This window comes from Artemia franciscana, unplaced genomic scaffold (genome assembly GCF_032884065.1).
Source record: "Artemia franciscana unplaced genomic scaffold, ASM3288406v1 PGA_scaffold_218, whole genome shotgun sequence".
Classification (NCBI taxonomy): Eukaryota; Metazoa; Arthropoda; class Branchiopoda; order Anostraca; family Artemiidae; genus Artemia; species Artemia franciscana.
In genome coordinates, this window is record NW_027062647.1 from 244,506 (window position 1) to 266,568 (window position 22,063).

At 35.3% G+C, this 22,063-nt stretch overlaps 1 protein-coding gene across 2 annotated transcripts in view; it reads left to right on the forward strand.

Annotated features, from left to right (window-relative positions):
* LOC136041426 (PAX-interacting protein 1-like) overlaps nucleotides 1-22,063 on the forward strand; it is a 75,691-nt gene that overhangs the window by 12,081 nt on the left and 41,547 nt on the right. For both annotated transcript variants that reach the window (XM_065726095.1, XM_065726094.1), the window contains exons 3-4: nucleotides 5,364-5,538; nucleotides 18,347-19,738. In XM_065726095.1, coding sequence (XP_065582167.1) covers nucleotides 5,364-5,538; nucleotides 18,347-19,738 — 1,567 coding nt within the window. The remainder of the gene's footprint in view (nucleotides 1-5,363; nucleotides 5,539-18,346; nucleotides 19,739-22,063) is intronic.

A 22,063-nucleotide genomic window follows, 5' to 3' on the forward strand; every position in this document is an offset into this window, starting at 1 on the left:
CTTTCAGGTCACTGCTTGGTTATCTCTTGGTTTTCTACTCTTGCATTGAGGTAATATTATATTGTTGCTCAATAGGGAATAAGTATTCGCTGCAAACACTCAGTGATGAACTGGGTTTTAATTTCACTGCTACTTTTCATTCACCTTGATGTTCTTACTAAATACTATCATTTCTTCAGAGTTGGAGGGTATATTTTTAATCCTCTTTGCAGATTGTCGGCAGTTCTCCAGGGATGAAAATAAATTTTAAGGAGAAAAAAAATATATACATGCATGATAATAATACTGTGCAATGTGGCCCAGATCTTTCGAAAACATCTCTATTATTTGGTAATGATACTAATCCTCATAAACTTTTTAAGTGTGGTATGTTGATTCTCTCCCCTCCTTTTAAACCGAATTAATAAAAGCCAAACAAATCAACCAAATTGTAATTATTTATGTGAATTAGAATATTTTTTGTAGCTAAGTAACAATGTACATCAAAAGACCCTATATGGCACCATATAATGAAAATAGTCTCTTTTATATATTTGGATGGATTTGGGCAATCACGGTGAAAGCTTAAGGGAGTGCAAGTGGATCCCAGATTTGACTTGGGGGTAGGGTGAAAGAGGGAGGACTAAAACTTTTTTATTAACTTAAAAAAATTAACATTATAGGGTCCAAGTGATTTAGATCCTATAGGACCTATAATTTATTCATGGCTTTGTGTCAAGGTGAATTAAATAACACAATGTTGAAAGGTTATCAAAGCAGTGTGTATGAAATATCCTTGGAACAGCGTAGGAGGTCAATTTAAACTGTCAGGGAGTATTGAGGTACGCTAGTGAGACATTGAATCTTGAGTTCTTGGCGGGGGGGGGGGTAGGGTAGAGGAGAAAGATCCGAAGATTTTGGTCTTCTTTGTGTTTGAAATTTTTGAAACCATAAGTATCTGTGGCAGTAAAAATCTATGCCCAGTGAAGTACACAATGTAGGCAAAAGATGCTGTGTGTAGTGTACCCAGGTTATGAGCTTAGCGTATCTCTATTATCCCATGAAGGGGTTGGGGAAGTAAATTGAAATTCTCATTGGTCTTTTGAGGGATAACTGATCCTAGAATTTTGACTTGGAGAGGGGGCGGAGGTGCATTAACAAACTGTATTTAGGTTATCCAAACGGTGTATTTGCAATGTCTTAGGAATGAATTGTATGGATTAAACTGCAACTTTCAGAGTGTTGAGGGAAGAGAAGGCAAGGGGACTTCGCATTTTGTGGTTAGACTAAGAAGATGGACTGGGAATAAATTTATATATTTGAACTCCCTAACATTTTGGCACTCTTAGGCCCAATGGAACTGCAAATTTATTGATTTTGAAGTTGTGAGATAAATCAAAAAGACATTACATGCACCCAGGCTATCAAAGTAGTGTATTGACGAATACAATACTTTGGACTTAAAACTTTCATGAAGTGTTTGAGGGGGGCTTCAAATATTCTTTTTCGGGAACGGATTAAAACGCCAAAACATTTTTGTCTTTAAATATTGGTTTCCACAAGAAATACTGGTTTGTCTATTTGACAGAATCAGATTTGTCTGTCTTTGTCAGTCTTGTAACTCACAGGACATCTAGACAGGGTCAGGTTAACCTAAATAGACACGGAAGTACTTCTAAGATTAGTTTTGCTGATATTCGACCCCTAAGACTAGGCAAGAAATTTTTGTTTTCTCATAATGGAATAAATTTGCATAGCATTAGACCGATGGTCCTTATGTCACGCCAAAGATAGGCCCATATTTTTTTCTCTGATTGGCTAGCAACTTGCTGGGCTTGTATACTGGCCAAACGAACAGAAGATTGAAATAAATATTTTCAAAATTTGAGTTTTATTGATTCATTAAATTGAAAGATGACCGAGCATTTTCTTTTTCTTGGTTCAACATTAAACTTTCAGGGTGAATAGACTTGACCAAGGGAACCTTAATGAGGACAACCATATTTGGAAGGAAAATGTGATTGTATTGAATCAATTTTTGGAGTTCAAAATTTATTTCTTATGCTGGTCTATCTTAAAATTTCAGGCCATATACATACATTTGTCAAAATTCCAGGGAACGTCAATTAGGACCAAAAAAAATTAAGGAAATGAACATGGGTGATTTTCTTTTATTCAGAAAATGAATTGTTTCCATTAATGTCCTTGAAATACATTTATTTAAACAAGCATTTATTTAAAAGTTACTTATAAAGACTATTTTAATAAAATGGTGGATCATGATCTTGATATATGTATATACATGTGTGTGAATAATGCTCCTCTTCCCCATACACCTGAAATTATGTAATACAAATATTATTAGGAATTGAAGGCACAAAACGAACATTTGATTATTACAAACACGAGTCATGTCTAGAGAGAAAAATTGTCCCCCACCCCCTAATTGGTGCCTTGGTAGTGCTGCCGTCCCTTAAATCTATTAAAGACCAGCGACTAATTTGCTTTTTATTGAAAACACAATGTATTTTAAATACTTAATTGTTCATATATATATTGTTGATATGTTCATATGCAATATATATATATATATATATATATTGAACAATCCATCTACTTTCGTTGGTGCATTCCAGTAATCTTTTTAACTGGGACTCGTCCGGATAGACTACTTTCTCTCAATTTATTAACATGCCAGTATAATATTTTACTATTATGCCGTCTAGCTGACCTCCACCTCACATCTTCTTAGTTCATATTTTAATGCTTTTTCCTCTTTCTTTACATTCCTTTTGTTTTCATGTTATCTCTCACTCAGATAATTCTTGTACAAACCTCTTCTACTCTCTATTAAACATAAAACTTTTTCACTAATATTCCTAGCTGTTGTCTTAACTTTCATCCCCTAAAACACAATCAGCAGCTTCACAATTTGTTTTTTCTAAAATTATTCCATCCATCTTCCACATTGTCAAATTCTAAACTCTCAAGTTTGGTATTCAGCTGTTCCTGGTAAGTTGCTCTCAAATTTGCATCCCGGAGTCTACCAATATCATAACTTCCTGGGAGGTAGTTACCCTTACGAAATTTCAGCTTTAAATTAACTTTAGACACTACTAGATGCTGATTTTTACTTTTAACATCAATAACAGCACTCCTATATACCCTAGTATCTTGTTTGCTACCTTACCATCACGTGAATACCATGTCACCTTATTGGCCATTTTGTGACCAAACACCGTATTGGCTATAACTAGGTTGTCATACCTACAAAATTCCAAAAGTCTGTAGCTGATACTGTTCCGTCAACAAATTTACCTAGGCTAGGATGCCATCTATCCCTATTTCTACCGACCTGGGCGTTAAAATCTCCCTGTCTATAGGCACCCTGTCTATTTGCTTCTGTAACTGTAATTAAATTCATCTGAGTCACTAGTATCTCCATCAGTTGATTCGACAGGGGCATATACTACTATAACTGATACTTTGAACTTTTTTGTCATAAAATGAGCAATTAGTATTCTATTATTAATACCTTCCCACCCTAAACAAGACTTAGAAGTTTCCTTATTCATCATGAGTCCTACTCCCTGCCTATGTACCCCATCCTTCCTGCCTGAGTAAACAAATTCTATGTCACCTAATTTCATGCTTCCTACCCCTGGAATATGAGTTTCTGAAACTCTTAAGGCCGTGATTAAGTAAACTGATGGAACTCGAAAATTTCATGTTAAAATTGAAAATTTATATTTAAAAAGTACTCAAGTATTCATTGGCGGAAGATACCGCTTTCAATATCATGCCGGCTTTTTGAAGATGCTACAAAATGTTTGCTAGGATTTTGCTCTATTTCCTCCAATTGCTTAGAAATCTTAGAAAATGTCCAGCTTTTTTTCACAATTGTACTCTATGAAGGATATTGCTTTTAGAACACAATCGGTACTATCATGAGCCGAAGACCATTTTTCGATGTATTTTCCTGTTTTCGAACATTCCCATAGAATATTTTCAGCTACCTGAAATTTTTACAAGTTTCTTGCCAGATTCCTGACACCAGTGCAGGACGGGGACCAACACATCTTCTCAAGTCTACATCGAAGCGCTTAAGCCGGCTTAGAACCAGACAGCAAGAATTCCCTGGGACCTCCAGTTTGGTTGGAGAAATAATCTCAAAACTTACAATGGCTAATCATAATGCAAATTTACGTTTAATTGATCTAAAAAAAATTTTGCCAAGAAATTGACTTTTTGACATTATTTTCAATTTATTTTCTGGTACGGTATTACATTTACCATCTGAATGCATTAAACATACACTGAAGTTGATCTTTGGACAAATAAAAAACATTCGGCTCGGAATATAGATCGTTTCCAGTAAAGTGCAAATCACGCTTTAGCCTTTAAAAGGCCTAGGAAGTCATTTGTGTTCATTTCAGTATGACATGATTATTCATCTTAATTTATGTTGTGTTTTAAGATTCATAAATTGGTCTACAGCAGTATATCTTATCTTTATATTTGATGTTATTATTCAGGTTATTTTGGGTTTGATTTATTCATTAATAGCCATTTAATCTTTTTGAACTACTAAGTGACTTTATTTCTGCTTGTCTTGAAAATATTTTATTATTATTAACTATGGTTCATCCAGCTCAATCCTCCCAGCTGGAATGGTTAGGATAGGTATTTGAATAAGTAGTGTCCCTAAATCCTCTGGCTTGTCGAACGCAACCCAAGTTGATTAATCAACTTGTTTTTCAACGGTCTCGTCATTTAATTTAAGGCCCATTCGTATTTGGATTTTGCTTAAACTGATATTTAATTTGGGCTTAATTGAGCCATTCAGAATTTTTCAACCAATCAGAAAATCCTATTAAAGTTCTGACTGGCTCACATCTGATTGGTTCTCTTTTTAATACAGTTACCCTGCCCCTTTTCTTCCTGACTTTAAAATTCGCGATTGCAGCTTTGGTATTTCAAATGTTAAAACATTTTACTTGGTTTTCCAATTTGTTTTAGTAGCACTGAATTAGTTTTGAGATTTGAAATTAAAGAACCGCTGGGATTAGCTATGCATAAAAGTATTTATTTTTATCGTAGGTCTGAAGTTCTCTCTATCCTTAACTTTTTCTTTTTTTTTTCCAGAACCTAAATAATTTTTATTTTTTCAGTTATGTTATGGTGTCTATTGTAAATCACTGCTTTGTTTCATTTGTCGAAGTTTTTATTATGTTTTTTGCAGCTTCATTATTTTATATACTCCTCGATTTTGAGGGCAATGAATAAAAAAGTAACTTAGTGTTAGCTAAATCTTGGCATTAGTAAATTCTCATGAATGAGTCTTTACAATTCTAGTTTCTTATCGTTTAATTTTTTTCTTTCAGGGTTGAAGTGTTCCGACATGAGCAAGGACTCTTTTCAAAATTTAAATTTTGCCTCCTTAATTCTCCGATAGAAGACGTGAGAAATCTTTGGGCAATGATTGCATATCATGGTGGTCGTAGCTGTTTTCAACTGACTGATGATGTTACTCATGTAATTGTTACCAGTACAGAAGATGTAAGGGTTTATACTTTTTTTTTTTTTTACCAGCACGTAAGATTTTTAAGGGTGTTAAATTTTAACGAATTCCAGGTCTCTGCAGGATTTCCGATTGAATCCAAATTTAGCACGAAATCCCAAACCCAGATAATGCAATTTTGCTGGCAAAATCCCTGCAGATAGGTCTGTCGTCTATCTTATAATTATACGCTTTCACAGGATGCAATTAAAGATGTAATTTGCATAATTTTAAGAATTCTGTTTAAAAACTCCTAGTGGAGATTTTGGATTTAAATGTTTTTATGCTAATTTTTGACCCACTTCTTACTGGCGAACTGATTTCAAAATAGACTATCTGACATTTTGATGAAATTAAAATACACCTAAAACTTTTGGTTGACAAAGGACTGGGTATTCTATGTCAGCTGCGTGAATTGGGGAGGGAGGATGCCCCTTCTCCATCTTTCTTTGAAAATATCTTCTTTTAAGGGTTTCATTGAAAATGCCGCTTTAGCATTTTCCTTGAAAAAATTGTGGTTCAATTCTAGGCAGATGAGTTTTAAATTAAATTTGTATAAAATTTATTTAGGTGAAAAGTAGTTCCAACACCTATGTAATACAAAAGACTAAAGATTCATTTGAATATTTACCTGAATAGTAATATGTTACACCTTTACCCAATTTGCTGACAAATAAAAAATTAGGGTTTAATAATGAAATTTGAAGACAGCTTTTTTGTCCTTAACAATTAATTTTTGAAAAAGGATAATGCTATAATGAAAGAAATCCTCAAGAATGTCTGAAATGTTATACTTAGGAAAAGAAATAATGAAATCAATAGGACCAGAAAAAAGTCCACGGCATCTACTAGCAACTTGTCGGAGCACAAAGCTGTGTCACGTTCTTGGCTATATTTCATGGTTACACCTTAAATATGGCCCATAGTAGCCGGAATCTAAAAAAAGGATTTTTGAAATAAGTGTCTACCAATGAATATTTTCAAATGTAACGCTTTTCTGAAAATCGCAGTTTTCATTAAAATTCAGCTAAAAAGAATGAGTTAGCAGTGAAAGAACTGATTATTGAAAAAGGCTTGAAGACAATGAGTGAAACTAAAAATATAAATTTGTGGCCTCAACTTTAAAGGAGTGTTATTCGGGGCAACCAGTGCATTAGTGGCAAAAAAGTGCCAGTTGCGAAAAGCCAAGGAAAAAGGAAGCGGGCGAAGACGACAGACTGGTGAAAACTGTAATGACAAGCGGCTAATAATGAGCGAAACACCAAGTTATTTAGAAATTAACGACGCTTCCATTGTCATAATCAATTTTTATCTTTAAGCAGTGTTAATAAAGGTCTCAGTCGTTTGTTTTTTGCATGGTTTTCAATATTAATGCTATTGTTTTTTTTTAAGTAATTCACAGTTAAATTAAAAAGAAAGTCTAAAGTGGAAATTTTTGAAGTCATGATCATAATAATTTGAATTTTGCGCTAAAAACCACAACCCAGAAACACTTCCTACTGTCGGGCTAGACTTGCTTTCCATATCTAGCCAAATCATGTCTTCTTGCATATAACGTTCAAGTTGCTTTCAGCTAGTCGTAAATAATTTAAATAAACAATGGAAGGTTTAGCTGATTTTGCTTTCCGGCTCACGAAAAAAAGGTCTAATATTCCGAATAATAAAGATAAATTTTTTGGCTTTAGGAAATATACAGATTTTATACTATGTCACACATTTTCATATTTATCTCCTTTTTCATATTTCATTTTCATATTTAACAACCTGAGTCCCGATTTATTATGAAATCTGCAAAGGAACACTCTGCTGCCTTATGAAAAAATAAATATCCACCTAGTTTGGTTGTATCTAGTTTGGTAAATATCCACCTAGTTTGGTTGTATCTAGTTTGGTAAATATCCACCTAGTTTGGTTGTATCTATTTTGGTTGTTGTATCTAGTTTGGTAAATATCCACCTAGTTTGGTTGTATCTATTTTGGTTGTTGTATCTAGTTTGGTAAATATCCACCTAGTTTGGTTGTTGTATCTAGTTTGGTAAATATCCACCTAGTTTGGTTGTATCTATTTTGGTTGATGTATCTAGTTTGGTATATATCCACCTAGTTTGGTTGTATCTATTTTGGTTTTTGTATCTAGTTTGGTAAATATCCACCTAGTTTGGTTGTTGTATCTAGTTTGGTAAATATCTACCTAGTTTGGTTATCTAGTTTGTTTGTAAAATTCATCAGTTTCGTTAATAGACACTGAGGGCTGGTTGACGGATTGATGTTTTTTAGAACCAAGAATAAACTTATCGCTGCATAGTAAAATAACTGTGCAGTCAAACTAAAGACATTAGCGGTGACACTTCATCGCTACAGTTGCGTTAGCTGGGTTCAAGTTGTACCCAATAATTGGGATGACTGTGTAACAATTAGTGGGACAGCTTCGGGGCCTGGTTTTGGAACATTGAAAGAGCCTTAACGACAGTTACGGCTGTTTCCATTTACATAGGAAAGTGGTTGCATATTTTTACTGTTGAAAGTTTTGGAACCAATATTTTGTAAATAGCACTACAAACTAAAACATAATTTTGGTATAGTCCTTGGAAATAATGTTTGGTAATAGGTTAATTTTGTTTTGATCGACTATTTCTAATTGGAATGGAAAATTGCTGAGATACCCAGCATGGATTTCCAATTTATGTTAGAAAGTTGAAAAATTAAAAAGAAGTACGCTCCCAAATTTATTTGAAATTCTTTGTAGAAAATCGAAGCTAATGAAAATTATATTTTCCGTTGGCTGTAAAGCAAATTTTTATTATAGGAAGCGCAATTTTAGAAACCATTGAAAAATGGATTTCCGAATTTATTTGGTTTCTCTCCCCGTTTGTTTGCCGTTCGCGTTTGTTGAAATCAAATTCGTTGTAATTGACTGAAACATTATTTTCGGATCTTGTAAATTGCCCGGCAAAAAAGGGCCTAGTTTCGATGGCCGGAGGCCTCTGGGAGATATGTGACAAAAGGCTTCCGAGGCGGGTTTTCGGTTGTTAAAGAGCCAGCTTCAGAATTCTATTTTCATAATTTTTTTTTTTTTTTTTGTCTTTTTAAGAATCAGTTTTCTAGAATTTTAAGGTTCGATTAAGCTTCTACTCTCCAATTGTCAGAATTATACTGATCTCTTCTCTAGAGAGCTGCACAAGGTCTTCATCCACCCCTGTCTTTTCAAAGCTTCACTCTACCCCATACCCCGATAGTTTAGCTTTTTTCTTAAATCCTTTCTGGGACAGGTAGAAAAACTAACTCTTTCTAAATATTTTTTTTTGGAGCTGGCCTAATAATGCGTGTGGGCATAAATGTATAAATATGTGGTATTGGGAATTTGAAGTTGTATATCTTTAATCCATATCTTTGTTTAAAATTAAGTATTTTCTCTTAATATTGGTAGTATTTTTATTTCTTTCTTTGGATTTTGTTTATAATTCGACGAAGCGTAAAAATAGGCGAGTAACACGAGACAATCAAGGATATTTCTTGGAAGGAGTAAGCGGTCCAAAGATCTTGTGTTAAATTTCATTTATCTTATTGCTGGGCTTAAATCACTGCATTATTTTATTAATTTTCTTTTTTTATGGAGCTCCTCAAATACGTGAAACTCCATAAAGATTTAGATAGAAAACACTGTTTTTCAACTTCAGGGAATCAAAAAATATGCCAGTATTTCCTGAGTGAATATTGTGTTACTGGCCAAATATTCTTTATGAGTGGAATAGTTGTTTCAGCTGAGTTAATAGTTTGTTGTTTCTGAGTGAACAGTTTTCCTGAAAATCATTTTACGTTCTTATACTCTATTCTTTCTTTTGAATTCCTCGATTTCAGTTGACTGCATTCTAGCCCTCTCTCCTCCCTCCACCACTACACGCATCTTAAGAGTTTGCCTCAGTAATCCATCCACTCAGGAAGTATTAGGAGGAGAAAGTATTCAAATTGATTTTTCTAGCCTAACGTTGCATTCCATTCGCCATTTAATGATGCACTATTATTTAGTCAGAATGTCCCCTTGCGTTTACCGCTGTATGGTAAGCTTGGTTGAATTTCGGGTTGTAGTCCAAAATTCCAAAAGTACATCGTGCCATTCTTCAATCCATGTACCAAACAACAGAACTGTTTAATCCATTCCTACCGCATTACTGAAAAAAAAAAAGAAGCATAGTATAAAAAACAAGAACATTGATTTAGGAGTCAAAAGTAAATGCGTAGCCTTACAAGAGCAAACTAATCTATAACGGTTTTCTTAGTCCTATAGGAGCTGTGAAACATATCAACTGTAATATGAACTCTAGAAATCCTGTTGCTGCTCTCTATAAAACGCAGAATTTTAAGTTGTGATACAAATTCTAAAGCGAGTCTGTAGTGACACTTCGAACTTGTCTAAAAAAATAGATCATGAAAGGTCCTTTTGGACCTTTCGAAGTCATTGAACTGAGTTCATTTTGCAGAAGTAATGCCAAATTAAACGAAAAATACATAAATAAAGCAACAATCTAAAAATGCTTTATTTTTATAATGTTAAAAGTGTCCTTAAAAGTTTTACTTTCACAGTGCCAAAACTCCTATATCGCTTTGTTTTTCAGTAAAGTGCTAGTTTTCTGTAATGTTAGAAACATAGTGAAATTCCACCAGTTGATTTATTTGCATTAGTTTTGTTGATATATGTTAGATAGGATGTGAAGTAATAATTTTTGTTCGTTTTAAGTTTCAACTTCGTTCTTTACTTCCCAGGGAAAAACTTTTTTTTTTTAATCAATCTATGCTTGTTTTTGATTAAAACTTAATTTAGAAACAATACTGCTATGACCTATTTTATTTATACGGAATAACATCTGTTCGTTTTAAGTTATAATGTTGGTCCTTTGTTCAGTTGAAAACTTATTATTATTTTTTTACATAATTTCTGATCACCTTCAATCTAGGGGAGGTAAGACACCTCAACCCTTAATGAGGAGTAGATCCAAGAATCCGTATATGAATTGAAGGAAAAAATTAGTTTAGAGTGGAAAAAACATCAAAACATAGCGTCGTTTCTTTTTGTAAAAAAAAAAAAAATATATAAAAGACTAAATAGATCCTGAATTCATTGTTCTAAAAAATTAAATTTAGTGGAACTTAAGAAAGTAGCCCCAGGCGAGTAGCTACGATACAAAAGGTCAACTGAGCAGACAGGTTTATGTATCGACATACTTGCGGAAAATTTTGCTAGCTCAACAGAAATTTGCCTTTAGGCTTAGGGATTTATTTGACCTGTCCCTAAATAAAAAACCACTCAATACTCAGAAATGAGTGGAAATTTCAAAGAATTTCTTGTGTAGGTACGATATATGGTATTATAAACTAAGCTTGTTTTCATTCCAAAAATTTTGGGAAGAATTCCTGAATTCTCCTAGAGAACTATTTTCATTTGTCTTTCTTCCTCTTTGGATGCACAATCTTGCGTATGGAGAGAATATTATAGTAGAATTGCCAATATTATAATTCGAGTAAGTAACATTATAATTAATGATATTACAATATAAATAATTTGAATTTGAATAAGTAAGTATAACAATATGTAATCCTTCTTTTGATATACAACTTTGAGTGGTCCCAGAACCACATGCTTACACTTCTCCAACCACTAAGTAATTGGGAGTTGGAGTCAGGGGCGTAATTTGCTACGGAGCAGAGGGGCATCTTTCCCTCCCAGACCTTAGTTTTCCTCCAGACCCCAGTTTACCCCGCCCCCCTCTCAGCTGAAATTTAGTTTCTCCGAAAATGTCGTCAAAACTTAGATAAGCCTGCATAATTCAAGGATCTACTGAAACAGGTCATTTTTTTTAAGCACAATTTTACCTCTTTTTCCATTACGGCACGTTTTTCAGTTTTTGTGTCATTTTCACTTGATTTTGGAAAATCGCCTCCAACGTTGAACCCCCCCCCCACCCACAGGATCATGACAAAATTAAACCACTCTTTGGGGTAGAAATCTAGTAATCTACTCAGAATATCGTAGCAAACCATTAACTTAAGCACCTCTATTCCCTTTTGAATCAAAATGCTTGACCAAATACCTTCCTGAGACATGCGTTAAAACATTAGTGGGGGAGACTGGGGTAATGACGTTCACCTAGGGTAAAATGAGAATAAACATTAGCATAAAAATAAAATTCAAAAGAAATCATGTTAAATCGCCAATAGAGTATATTTTACCTATTGCATACTTAAATTGAGCCTTAATCAAGCTTACATATTGGTATTAAAAATTGTTTTGCAAAATCAGCTTTGACCGATATTACCCCCTATCATAGGGTAATGGCAGTCGGCAATGTCAGGTTCTACTAAATGGCTGTAAATTAAGAAATATGAGAAATTTCAAAGACATAAACATGTTAAACTGAATCATTATATTTATATTGTTACATAATTCTATAGTTAGGAAATAACAAAAACGTAATTGAAAGTATGGACATAATTAGAAGTCAATTATTTGAAAAAAAAATTTCCATACTAAAAAAGGCGTACAAAATTTAAGCGCCAGTATATTTAACTTATGAGCTTTAAGAACTTTAAGTCAATTTGACTTTCTGGAGTACACGTCATATAAATATCCATCTGGAGTCTCCCATCCAGAACATTCTTGATGTGCCCATAATGCAAAAGAAATACACCGATACCACATTTCTCTATCTTTCCCTGTGTCTTCGCAGTAGAAACAGGTTTCTTGACCTATATTTGTCAAAAATAGCTCACTTTTTGATTCGTCTTCACAAATGTTTTCATCATCAGTATGATGAAAGGGGTTTCATCATAGAGTCAGATTCAAAAAGTTTCCTGCTCATTTCCTTTTGCTTCACTTTTTGTATTTTTCTTTCAGTAACAGCAGGTTTTTTCTTTTCCCCATTAATTTTTTTTACTCGTATAGTTCTTTGGTTCTTTTCTTCTTTCCTTTTTAGTTGACTTCGTATTGGTCTACTTCTGCGATGACTTCATTTGTATTAGCTTTAAAGGAATCGTCCACACAATCAGGCGTTAACTTTTGATTCTTCTGGAGGATGTCCTCCTCCAGAAGACCATCGTTAACCATCTGTGGAAACTCCTGGATTAAGAGGATGGATCCCGGTGTTTTTGGACCCACCTGTTGCTTTTGCAATGGTAGCAACAGGTGAATAGGCCTTATTGAATATCTCTGCTACATCGTAAGGGGTTATTTTTACTAAGTTCCTGGTTGTCATGAGCAAATCACATTCCCTTTTGTAAGCAGCCTTCAAGGGCGAGTAAAATACTACATCCAGAGCCTGAAGCCTATGTGATGTATGGGACGGCATTGACACCATAACAATCCCTTTCTTTCTACAAATATCATAAGCTTCAGCTGAGCAATGAGCTTAATGGTTGTCCAGAATTAGAAGCATTTTGTTGTCGTTACTAGCATGAGTAAACTGAACAAAGTGTTTTAACCAAACAACTAACAGTTGTTCGTTAATCCAGCCTGTCTTAGAGCATGAGTAAACTGATCCAGTTGGTCCATTTTTTTCTAAGAGCGGGGACATACGAGATCGAGGAAAAATGAACATTGGTGGAGTATAAAGCCCTATCGAACTCATTGCACACACAACTGTAATGTTTTTGCCCCTTTCCCAACTTGTTATAGAACCCACAACCTTTTGGCCCCGTCCTATCAGTATTAAACCAGGGTCCTGCACAGTGGTGATCCCTGTTTCACCTACGTTGCAATAATTGGTATCTGTAAACTTGCATTTATCCATGGCCTGTTGTGAATTTTGAAAAAAACAAAGCAATTTACTTCCTCTTTGTTAAACCTCATGGCTTTTCCGATGCTTGTGACTTCGGGTTTGGGCACTCTAATTTTGTTTCCATTCATGGACCCGCACATCCAATTCAGGCCAGCCATTTTTGTGTTTTTATCAAATCTATGGCTGAATTGGTTTCTTTCAGCATATTCAAATGCAATTTTTCGTAATTATAGTGCAGTGATACCGTAGAAACTTTTCGATAAAGATTTTACATGATCAGCTAGAGCTGCTTCGTTTGCAGGGGGAAGACACACTTCCCGCCTAAGCTTGGATCAGAATCAATCCTACTCTTCATTCATTCTTGCAACGTGCTGAACGGTATTTTGAATGGATCTGCAGCCTTTCGAATTCATAATCCTCTAGTATTGGCTGTTACTAGAATGTTACTAGGATCGCGACTGCTATGACCCCAAGTGCGGTGACCACCATTACCCCAACCGTATGGTCATTATTTATCGGCTAAAAATGAAAATAACAGTGCTTAAACCTTAATAAAATGCTACATGGTATAACGATATGGCTTACCTCGCTATTGCGAGATAAGTCTCGTTCCGTGAAATATCAACAGAAAGAGATGATAGTGTATTAAACTATTGTCTGTCTTATAAGGTGAAATGTCAAAACAGTTTTTCTTACACAACAGACAAACTAAAACTGACAAGATGGCGAGCGCTTCATTAGTTTTTCCGTAAACTGTCTTGAGATGGCAGCATCAATCGGTATCAATCTGCGTTATCGACTTTACGAGAAATCATAGTGACCGCCATTACCCCAACCTCCATTTACATTTCACATTTATAAATACAGTGAAGTTAGCTGAAAGTGATCGTATAAAAGGGAGAAAACCAGAATTAAAAAAAACAAAAAACAAGCAGGAATAGAACGCAAGCCACTCTAATTTGAAGTCAAGAGCTTACCAAAAGAACCAAAGCTCTAATAATCGAATTTGATATATTAGTGCTTGTACTTTCATTGTGTAGCTAATTAAGGGGGCCTGGAGAAGGAACATATAGGAGGTATTCTTGAAAACATCTGGTTAAGTTTTCTGGACCATAATTATTACGATGATGACATCGTTTTATACTTCCAAGCTTTTCTACTTAAGAAATGACATCGAAAGTGTTGTTTTTATTGTTATATTACACTCACGGATGGTAGAATTGATAAACATCACGTAGATAGGAAAAATAGCTTTCAAATGAGCCATTAAACGTCACTCTAAAAAGTACTGGTAGCCCACTATCCCAGCTTTCCCACTTGAGACATGGCATCAAAAGTGCCGTTTTAGTGTCATTTGGAGCTCGCTGATGGTGGAACTTATAGAAAAAACGTAGAAAGGGGCGTCATTTTTATGGGGCAGGGGGGCAGCTGCCTCCTCGACCCAAGTTTGCCCCCCCTAGCAGAAATTTAGTTTCTGCTAAAAATCTTGTCAAAACTAAGATAAGCCTGTATTACTCATGCATTCAGAGAAACAGGTCCGTTTTCTTTATTACGTATATCTTCGCCTCTATGGTAATATATGACTCATTTTTCAGTTATGAAATTCCCCCCAGGATTTTGACGAAATTACGCCAGTGGACTTAGATACGAGAAATATATTTTACATGAGCTGTTAAAAATCTGTCTAGATACCTGCTATACCAATACGCCCAATAGCAATACGCTCACACCGATACGCATGATATAAAACGTCAGATACCGACACAGTGATTTCCGTTCAAATGGGTTATTATACATCTCTAGGATGTTCTGGTCACCCCCTAGCCCTGCTAGAAAACGGGGGACAGATCAGTGCTACCCATGCAAAAAAGTGATTTTCCTTGTTGTACAAGGAGAGGGACTGTAATTCCCCTATACGTGGTTTTGACCGTGCTGATTCAAATGGTATAATTTTCATTTTGATCTGACCTCATTTTCGAGGGGTTTGCTTCTTTTTTTTTTTATGAAATCATAAAATTCTTTTCGCTATAAACTTTTACTATTAAGACAAACCGAAATAATAATTACCATTCCTGAATCAGTATCACACGGCAGTTTTTTTTTAATAGGTATTTTTTTTTCTAAACGTGTTTTTTAACTTTTGGTTGCTATGGGCTGTGGTTCGCTCTTTACTATGTTGCTGCTACCGCTGCAACCATGATAGATCAAGCAAGAACCATGATGTTAGGCCCTTTCGGATATTGATCATGTGAGGAGTTGAAATTTTTCTATCTACCCTTTCAAGATGAAGTTAGTAACTATAAGTTGTTAATGGCCAGTAATGCTAAATAGTATACTAAGTGTGAGATATTCAAGATCGCTGACTGTTGATAAACTCTATGCCTATGATTGCCTCAAATTATAACCGGGTATGCACATTTTGTTGCATATATAGATTACGCCCATAATTTCAAATAAAAGGCTAGTGTATATCTCTAATAAAATGCCAGTGTTTTGAAAGTCATTTTTAACTTCATTTAGGAAAGAATTATGACATTTTGCTTTCTCTAGCTAGGGTTCAGAACATCATTGACAAATCTCTGTCAGTGGTGGTAATTCACAGGGGGGGGGAGGGGGAATTCGTTTCATTGTATGGGGGGTGTTCTTCAATTTTTCCTATGACAATTAAAGAAAGTTTTCTTCAGATCTAGGGGTGTACAAAAAATCTTTTGGGGGAGTAATTGAAACTATCAAAAAACTTGCTTCTGGACCATGCGAATGGATAACCTACAGCCATGTTTCGGCTAGTGTTTAAGACTTTTCTTTATATGCTACCCCTTGAATGTTGACATTCTTTGGGGAATGTCTGGAATACCTTTTTTTCTCCTTGGATTAAGTCAGTGGTGCCAGTTAACTTTTTCAGCCTAATGGAGGGTTTGATGATGACAGGTTTGGTTCACCCATTTCTTATATTTATAACCAAATTTAACCTAACTAACATAATGTAACCTAACTTTAACGATATATATATATATATATATATATATATATATATATATATATATATATATATATATATATATATATATATATATATGTATATATATATATATATATATATATATATATATATATATATATGATTTTTTGCAATATTTAAGGATTGTTGTCTCTGAGTTTGATAGTTCCTCTTTTCGTAAAAGATGATAAGGCTCCCTGTAAAGGAGCATAAAAGTGTGCACGAGGATAATTTTAGCTGTGAAATTGCTTTTAATAATCACTTGAATTTTTTTCGTAACATCTGTTTGCGATTCTTGAGTGAAGGTGATAAGTCAGTGGGGGGGGGGGGGAAGGAGAGACTTAGCCACGGAAAAAGTATCTCTGACCACTTGTGGGGCATCAAGCATCAATATAGGTCTTCGTCTGTGTTTTTGTTCAATTCAAAACGTCATTCAGCCCGACAAAGAATATTAATTCTGCTCGAATTCTAAAAGTTTCGTGATATACCGTCCAGATCAGTATGAAGGGGACAGCTGTCACCCAAATATCAAGCACATAGTTTGGATGCTTAGACTATGATATATCCCCCGCATTGTAATATTCGTGTTACCTACCGCAGGAGTATATGCATACCCCAGGAGTAATATTCTTTCTTGAGGCCCCTCCCCACTCCTGGAAAAATTTGGACATGGCAAGCTGAAAAATCGTATTTAGAATCGGAGTCAAGCTGGGTAAATTTGAAGGATTTGGGTTTTTTTCAATTTGATGTCACAGGCTGCATAAGCTTCAGTTTGCTATATTTGACGTGCATCATCCATGTTACAAGAATCAAGGTGAAGTGCTTATATGGACTCATAGGTAATGTTTGCAAATGTGCTAACATATATGTACAAACCTGTTTGTTGACCTAAACGTAATTCTTTAATGTAGAAGGGCAGGAACTTTTTCTTTTTTTAGCAGTTATGTGAATTATTTTAGTGAGGATAGCATCAAAACTTTTATATAATGAACCTAGTTGAACTTGGCCTTCTGTGCGTAAAACGTCGAATTTTCATTATTTTTCGTTAGAAAAAAGATCACAGATGTGTGTTGGTTTTTTTTCCTAGGGGTGATCTGTCTTGACCCAATGGTCCTAGAATATCGTAAGAGGGCTCATTCAAACAGAAATTAAAAATTCTAGTGCCCTTTTTAAGGAACAAAAAAATTGGAGGGCAACTAGGCCCCCTCCCACACCCCTTTTTCCCAAAAACGTCCGATCAAAATTTCGAGATAGCCATTTTGCTCAGCATAGTTGAAAGGCCCAATAACTATGCCTTTCGAGATAACATGACCCGTCCTCTAGAGAAAGACAGCTAAGTTATAAGATTTGCCAATTGTTTACTTACGGTACTTGTTATTGGGAAGTATGCATGCATCTTTGGGTAAGGAGGAGTGCATTTTCACTGAGGGGATTTTTCACGGGGAGACTTTTCCATGAGAAGGGAAGCTTTCAGGGGGTGAAATGTTCAGGTGAAATTTTGAAGTGGGGGAATTTGCCAGAATTCCTAATAGAATTCCAGAATTTCTGATAGTTTTTTTTCTGCTGCTGGATAAATGATTCTTTGTAATCATAAACAAAATGCGTGCGAAGCGAAATCCAATAAGTCTATTGCGCCACTAGGGTTAGACGCTAGCCTGTATTGAACTAAAGATATGGTAAGCTGGGGTCATGAGTGTTGTTTGCGGTTTGACATCTATCCCAATAACATTTGGTAAATAAATCACACTATTCTTTAAGCGTATGTAAGAAGTCAGTTAACTCCTCCATGCTTCCCATTATTGTATTTACTTGATGTTTCTATGCCAAATTCTAAGCCTTTAGAAAGAAACTAAAATCTGATTAGTTCTTTTGTGAAAGGAATGATACATTGAATATCAGGTTCAACTACTTCAGTATTTTTATACTTATCCTAGCATAAAGAAACGTACGAAATTAGTGAATATTAGTTTGTTGTTGAAATCTTGAAAGACTGTCTCTCCAATAGTGTTATCAATACTACTTACGGGTTATTTTTTCTAGGTTTTATACGGAAAGGTAACTGGTATGGACCGCGAAATAAAAGTGATAACCCCCGATTGGATTGTTGATTGTGTTTCTTCTCGGAAGCTCCACAATGAAAAAGACTATAGCCCGGCTCTGTTGATACAGCCTCCAAGAAAAGAAACCATTCCTCCGAAAGAGCCAACACCACCACCTTATTCGGTTAAAGAGCATCCAACATTATCACAAGTTTTGAAAGAATCTCTGCCTGAATCCCACCATGTGAAAGAACCAGTGCCTCAGCCTCATCATGCAAGAGAAACAATACCTCCTTCTCAAATGCTGGTTAACCAAGAGCCAAATCAAGTGGATATGCAAAAACAGATCGAAAAACTAGGAATAGAGCAGAATCCTCGAATTGAAATGCAGTCATTGTCGCAGCAAGGGATTCAAAAGCAGCAAATGCAGCAAAAAGATGTTATTCGGTCTGAGCAAAAACCGGTTGCTCAGCCACTTGCTGGAACTGAGCAAGTCCGCCAACAGCAGCAACAGCCAGTTCAACTAGCTCAAAATGTCCAACAAGTACCCCAAGAAAAGCAATTAACGCCGCAACAGTACCACTTACAACAAATTCAGCTTGCTGTGCAGCAACATCTAAGCTTGTTGACAAACTCTCCAATTAGTAATGAGCAGAAGGCTACCATGACCCAGAAGTTCCAGCTTTGTAAAGATACGAATGAACTACAACTGTGTATTATTACTGTGAGAAAGCTACTGGTTGAACACAACGTATTACCTGCATCTGTATTACAGGATCCTAGAGTGTTGCTTCAACTGCCACCTCAGATGGGACAAACTCGCCCTGGAGCACCACTACAGCGTTTATCTTTACAACAGCAGCAGCCTCGACAGCAAGCTCAGCGACCAGGTCTTTTGCAGCAGCAGCTTCAGGGACAGATTCCTGTTGTTAGACAAAACTTGGGACATCCGAGAATGATCCATAATGTAACTCGACAGCCAATCCCAGCTATACCAAGAAATAATCAAGAATCATCGATACAACAGCGACTAGAAGTGCCCCAACAACAGCCAACACCTCAACAATCTCAGCAGAATGTTATTAACACCGCTTTAGATATACCTCCAAATCGGCCTCAAAACCTCAATAACTTTACCAAAGAATTACAGTCGGTTCGTGTTCAGCCACAATCACAGACTATACAGCAATTTCAAAGAGGGCAGCCTCAATCTGCCCCATCCCATCAGGTACAAGCAGCACAATTGCAGCTTCAACAAGCACTCGTCAATGTTCAGAAAGCCAATCAACAAATCACTAGTCAGTCTCAACAGGTTGTAACTTCGCAACAATCGGTTCAATTCCAGCAGCAGCAGCTCATATTAAAGCAACAACAAGCTGGCCAAACTCAACAGGTGAGCTTCATTTTTTAAATAGATAGGTACATTTACAATAGTAAATAATAAAGGCACATGTAATATCATGTACCTTGCAAAGTACTATGGCCGGGAATGCTTATTGAATGCCAGTCTTTGCGGGGTTGCAGTATGACGGAGTAAAACAAAAGCTAGGAAAGAAAGAGCATTTTTATAAAAATTGAGTATTAAAAACTTTTCATTTAAAAATGAATTTTATTAAAAAATAAAATGTATTTTTATTTCTTAGGTTTCATTCATATACATACATATGCAGAAATCAAACTTAGGAAAATTAACTATCATGTATCAGTACTTAATGGTATAATGAGATTACGTTATTTATTATGGGTTTTGTCATTTACCTATTTTGAGGATGACAACCTAATAGGTATAGACACGACGGTCGAGCTACTAGAACATTGTTTTTGCAAAAAATTGCCTTATTTCAGCATAGTTTTAAAATTTGGAATCAGTGGAGTTTTCTGGAAGTGGGCTGAAAGTGAGCCGGTGGGCTGCTTAAAAGAATTCTTATTAAATATTGCTAAAACAAAAGAAGAATGATATTCTGAGCTGAGATATATATGTACGGCGTGGGGTGGCGACTTTAATTGGCGTCGGGGGGTTGATCAAAGTCGAAAATTTTGTATTATTCTTGTCTTGTGAACTCTCTTGAATTACCTTCCTAACTGTGAATTGTTTTCTTCGTTGTTTATACAAAAAAAAAAAAAAACACGAAGGATTGGAATGCTGAATTTATCGTGCTGAAACTTTAAATTGAGCTTATTAAATAAAAGTTAATAAAACCCTAATCAATTCGAATTTATTTCATTTTTCCACTGTGACTGCTGCTGCTGCCATAACCAATGCGACCAACTTACTATTTCAGCTAACTTTGGTCGACTAATATGGGAGTTATTATGGCAGTTGGAAAGGAAACCTTTTTAAAAATTCTTTTGAATCTCTTTGATGATCACCTTAAACCACCAAAGACTAGAGTATTATTTTTGTTTTACTGAAAACTATTTATGTGGTATTTGTGACAATCAATTTAGTTTTAATAGTCTAATTAATAATCTAGTTTTAATAGTTTTAACTACTTATAACCTTTCTTCTCTTCCTTTTAAGTCCATCCTTTCTTCAATCATATATCGAAAATTAGCTAGGTAAATGAAATTTTCAGTTTAAGGTAGCTATTTGGTTTTCAGTAATATGCTAATAAAACTCTAGCCTTACAGGCTTGAGGTAGAGGGGGGACATCACTTTATTTAAGTTAATTTTATTTCAGTTTGCCTTTATTGCTGATTGCACTTAGGCTTCGTATCTTCGTTGATTTAGCTGTTTGCTTCAAGTTTGAAACCGCATATAATCCAATATCAGCTCTATTAACTTTCGAGTCCATTATTTACTTTCTAGAGTTTTTTATCTAAATTTCTCAGCAAGTTTATATTGTTAGTTTCTTTTTAATTTCATTTAGTTAATAGGTTTAACAAAGTGTTATTATATAAGTATCACAAAAACACATTATGCAGTCCGTGTTTTTTTTACGAATGTCATCCAAATACTTGTGCAGGCTTTTCCAAGGGTTGCTAAGCTTGTTGATCACACGGTATATATATATATATATATATATATATATATATATATATATATATATATATATATATATATATATATATATATATATATATATATATATATATATATATATATATATATATATATATATATATATATATATATATATATATACTAGCTGTTGGGGTGGCGCTTCGCGCCACCCCAACACCTAGTTGGTGGGGGCGCTTCGCGCCCCCCCCAAGCCCCCCCGCGCGCGTAAGTCGTTACGCGCCATAATAGTTACGCGCCATTGTAGTTGTGTCCCTATGTCCCACCTGTGAATATAGATATATATATATATATATGGTTTTAACTACGTAAAACTTGCGAATATACAACATTCTTTGCTGTCCCATTGTCTTTGCATATAAATAGATTGTCAGGTTTACCGACTCTTGAACATGCAACATATAATGGTCCATGGGAAAACAATCTGTATTCAGATCTATACCTCATGATTCTAATGATTGCCCTTGAGCTTTGTTGATGGTGATTGCTAATCGACCATTCCCTGTCCCGGTGTCCCGGTCGTCATTTACATCCCCCTGTTTCCCCCGGTGTCCCCGTTGTAGTTGTGTCCCTGTGTCCCGGTCGTCATTTATATTCCCTGTGTCCCGGGTCCCGGTCATCATTTGTATCCCGGTGTCCCGGTCTGTATATACATTCGTTTTTTAGTTTTGTTTTTCTCCTTTATTTTTTTCCTTT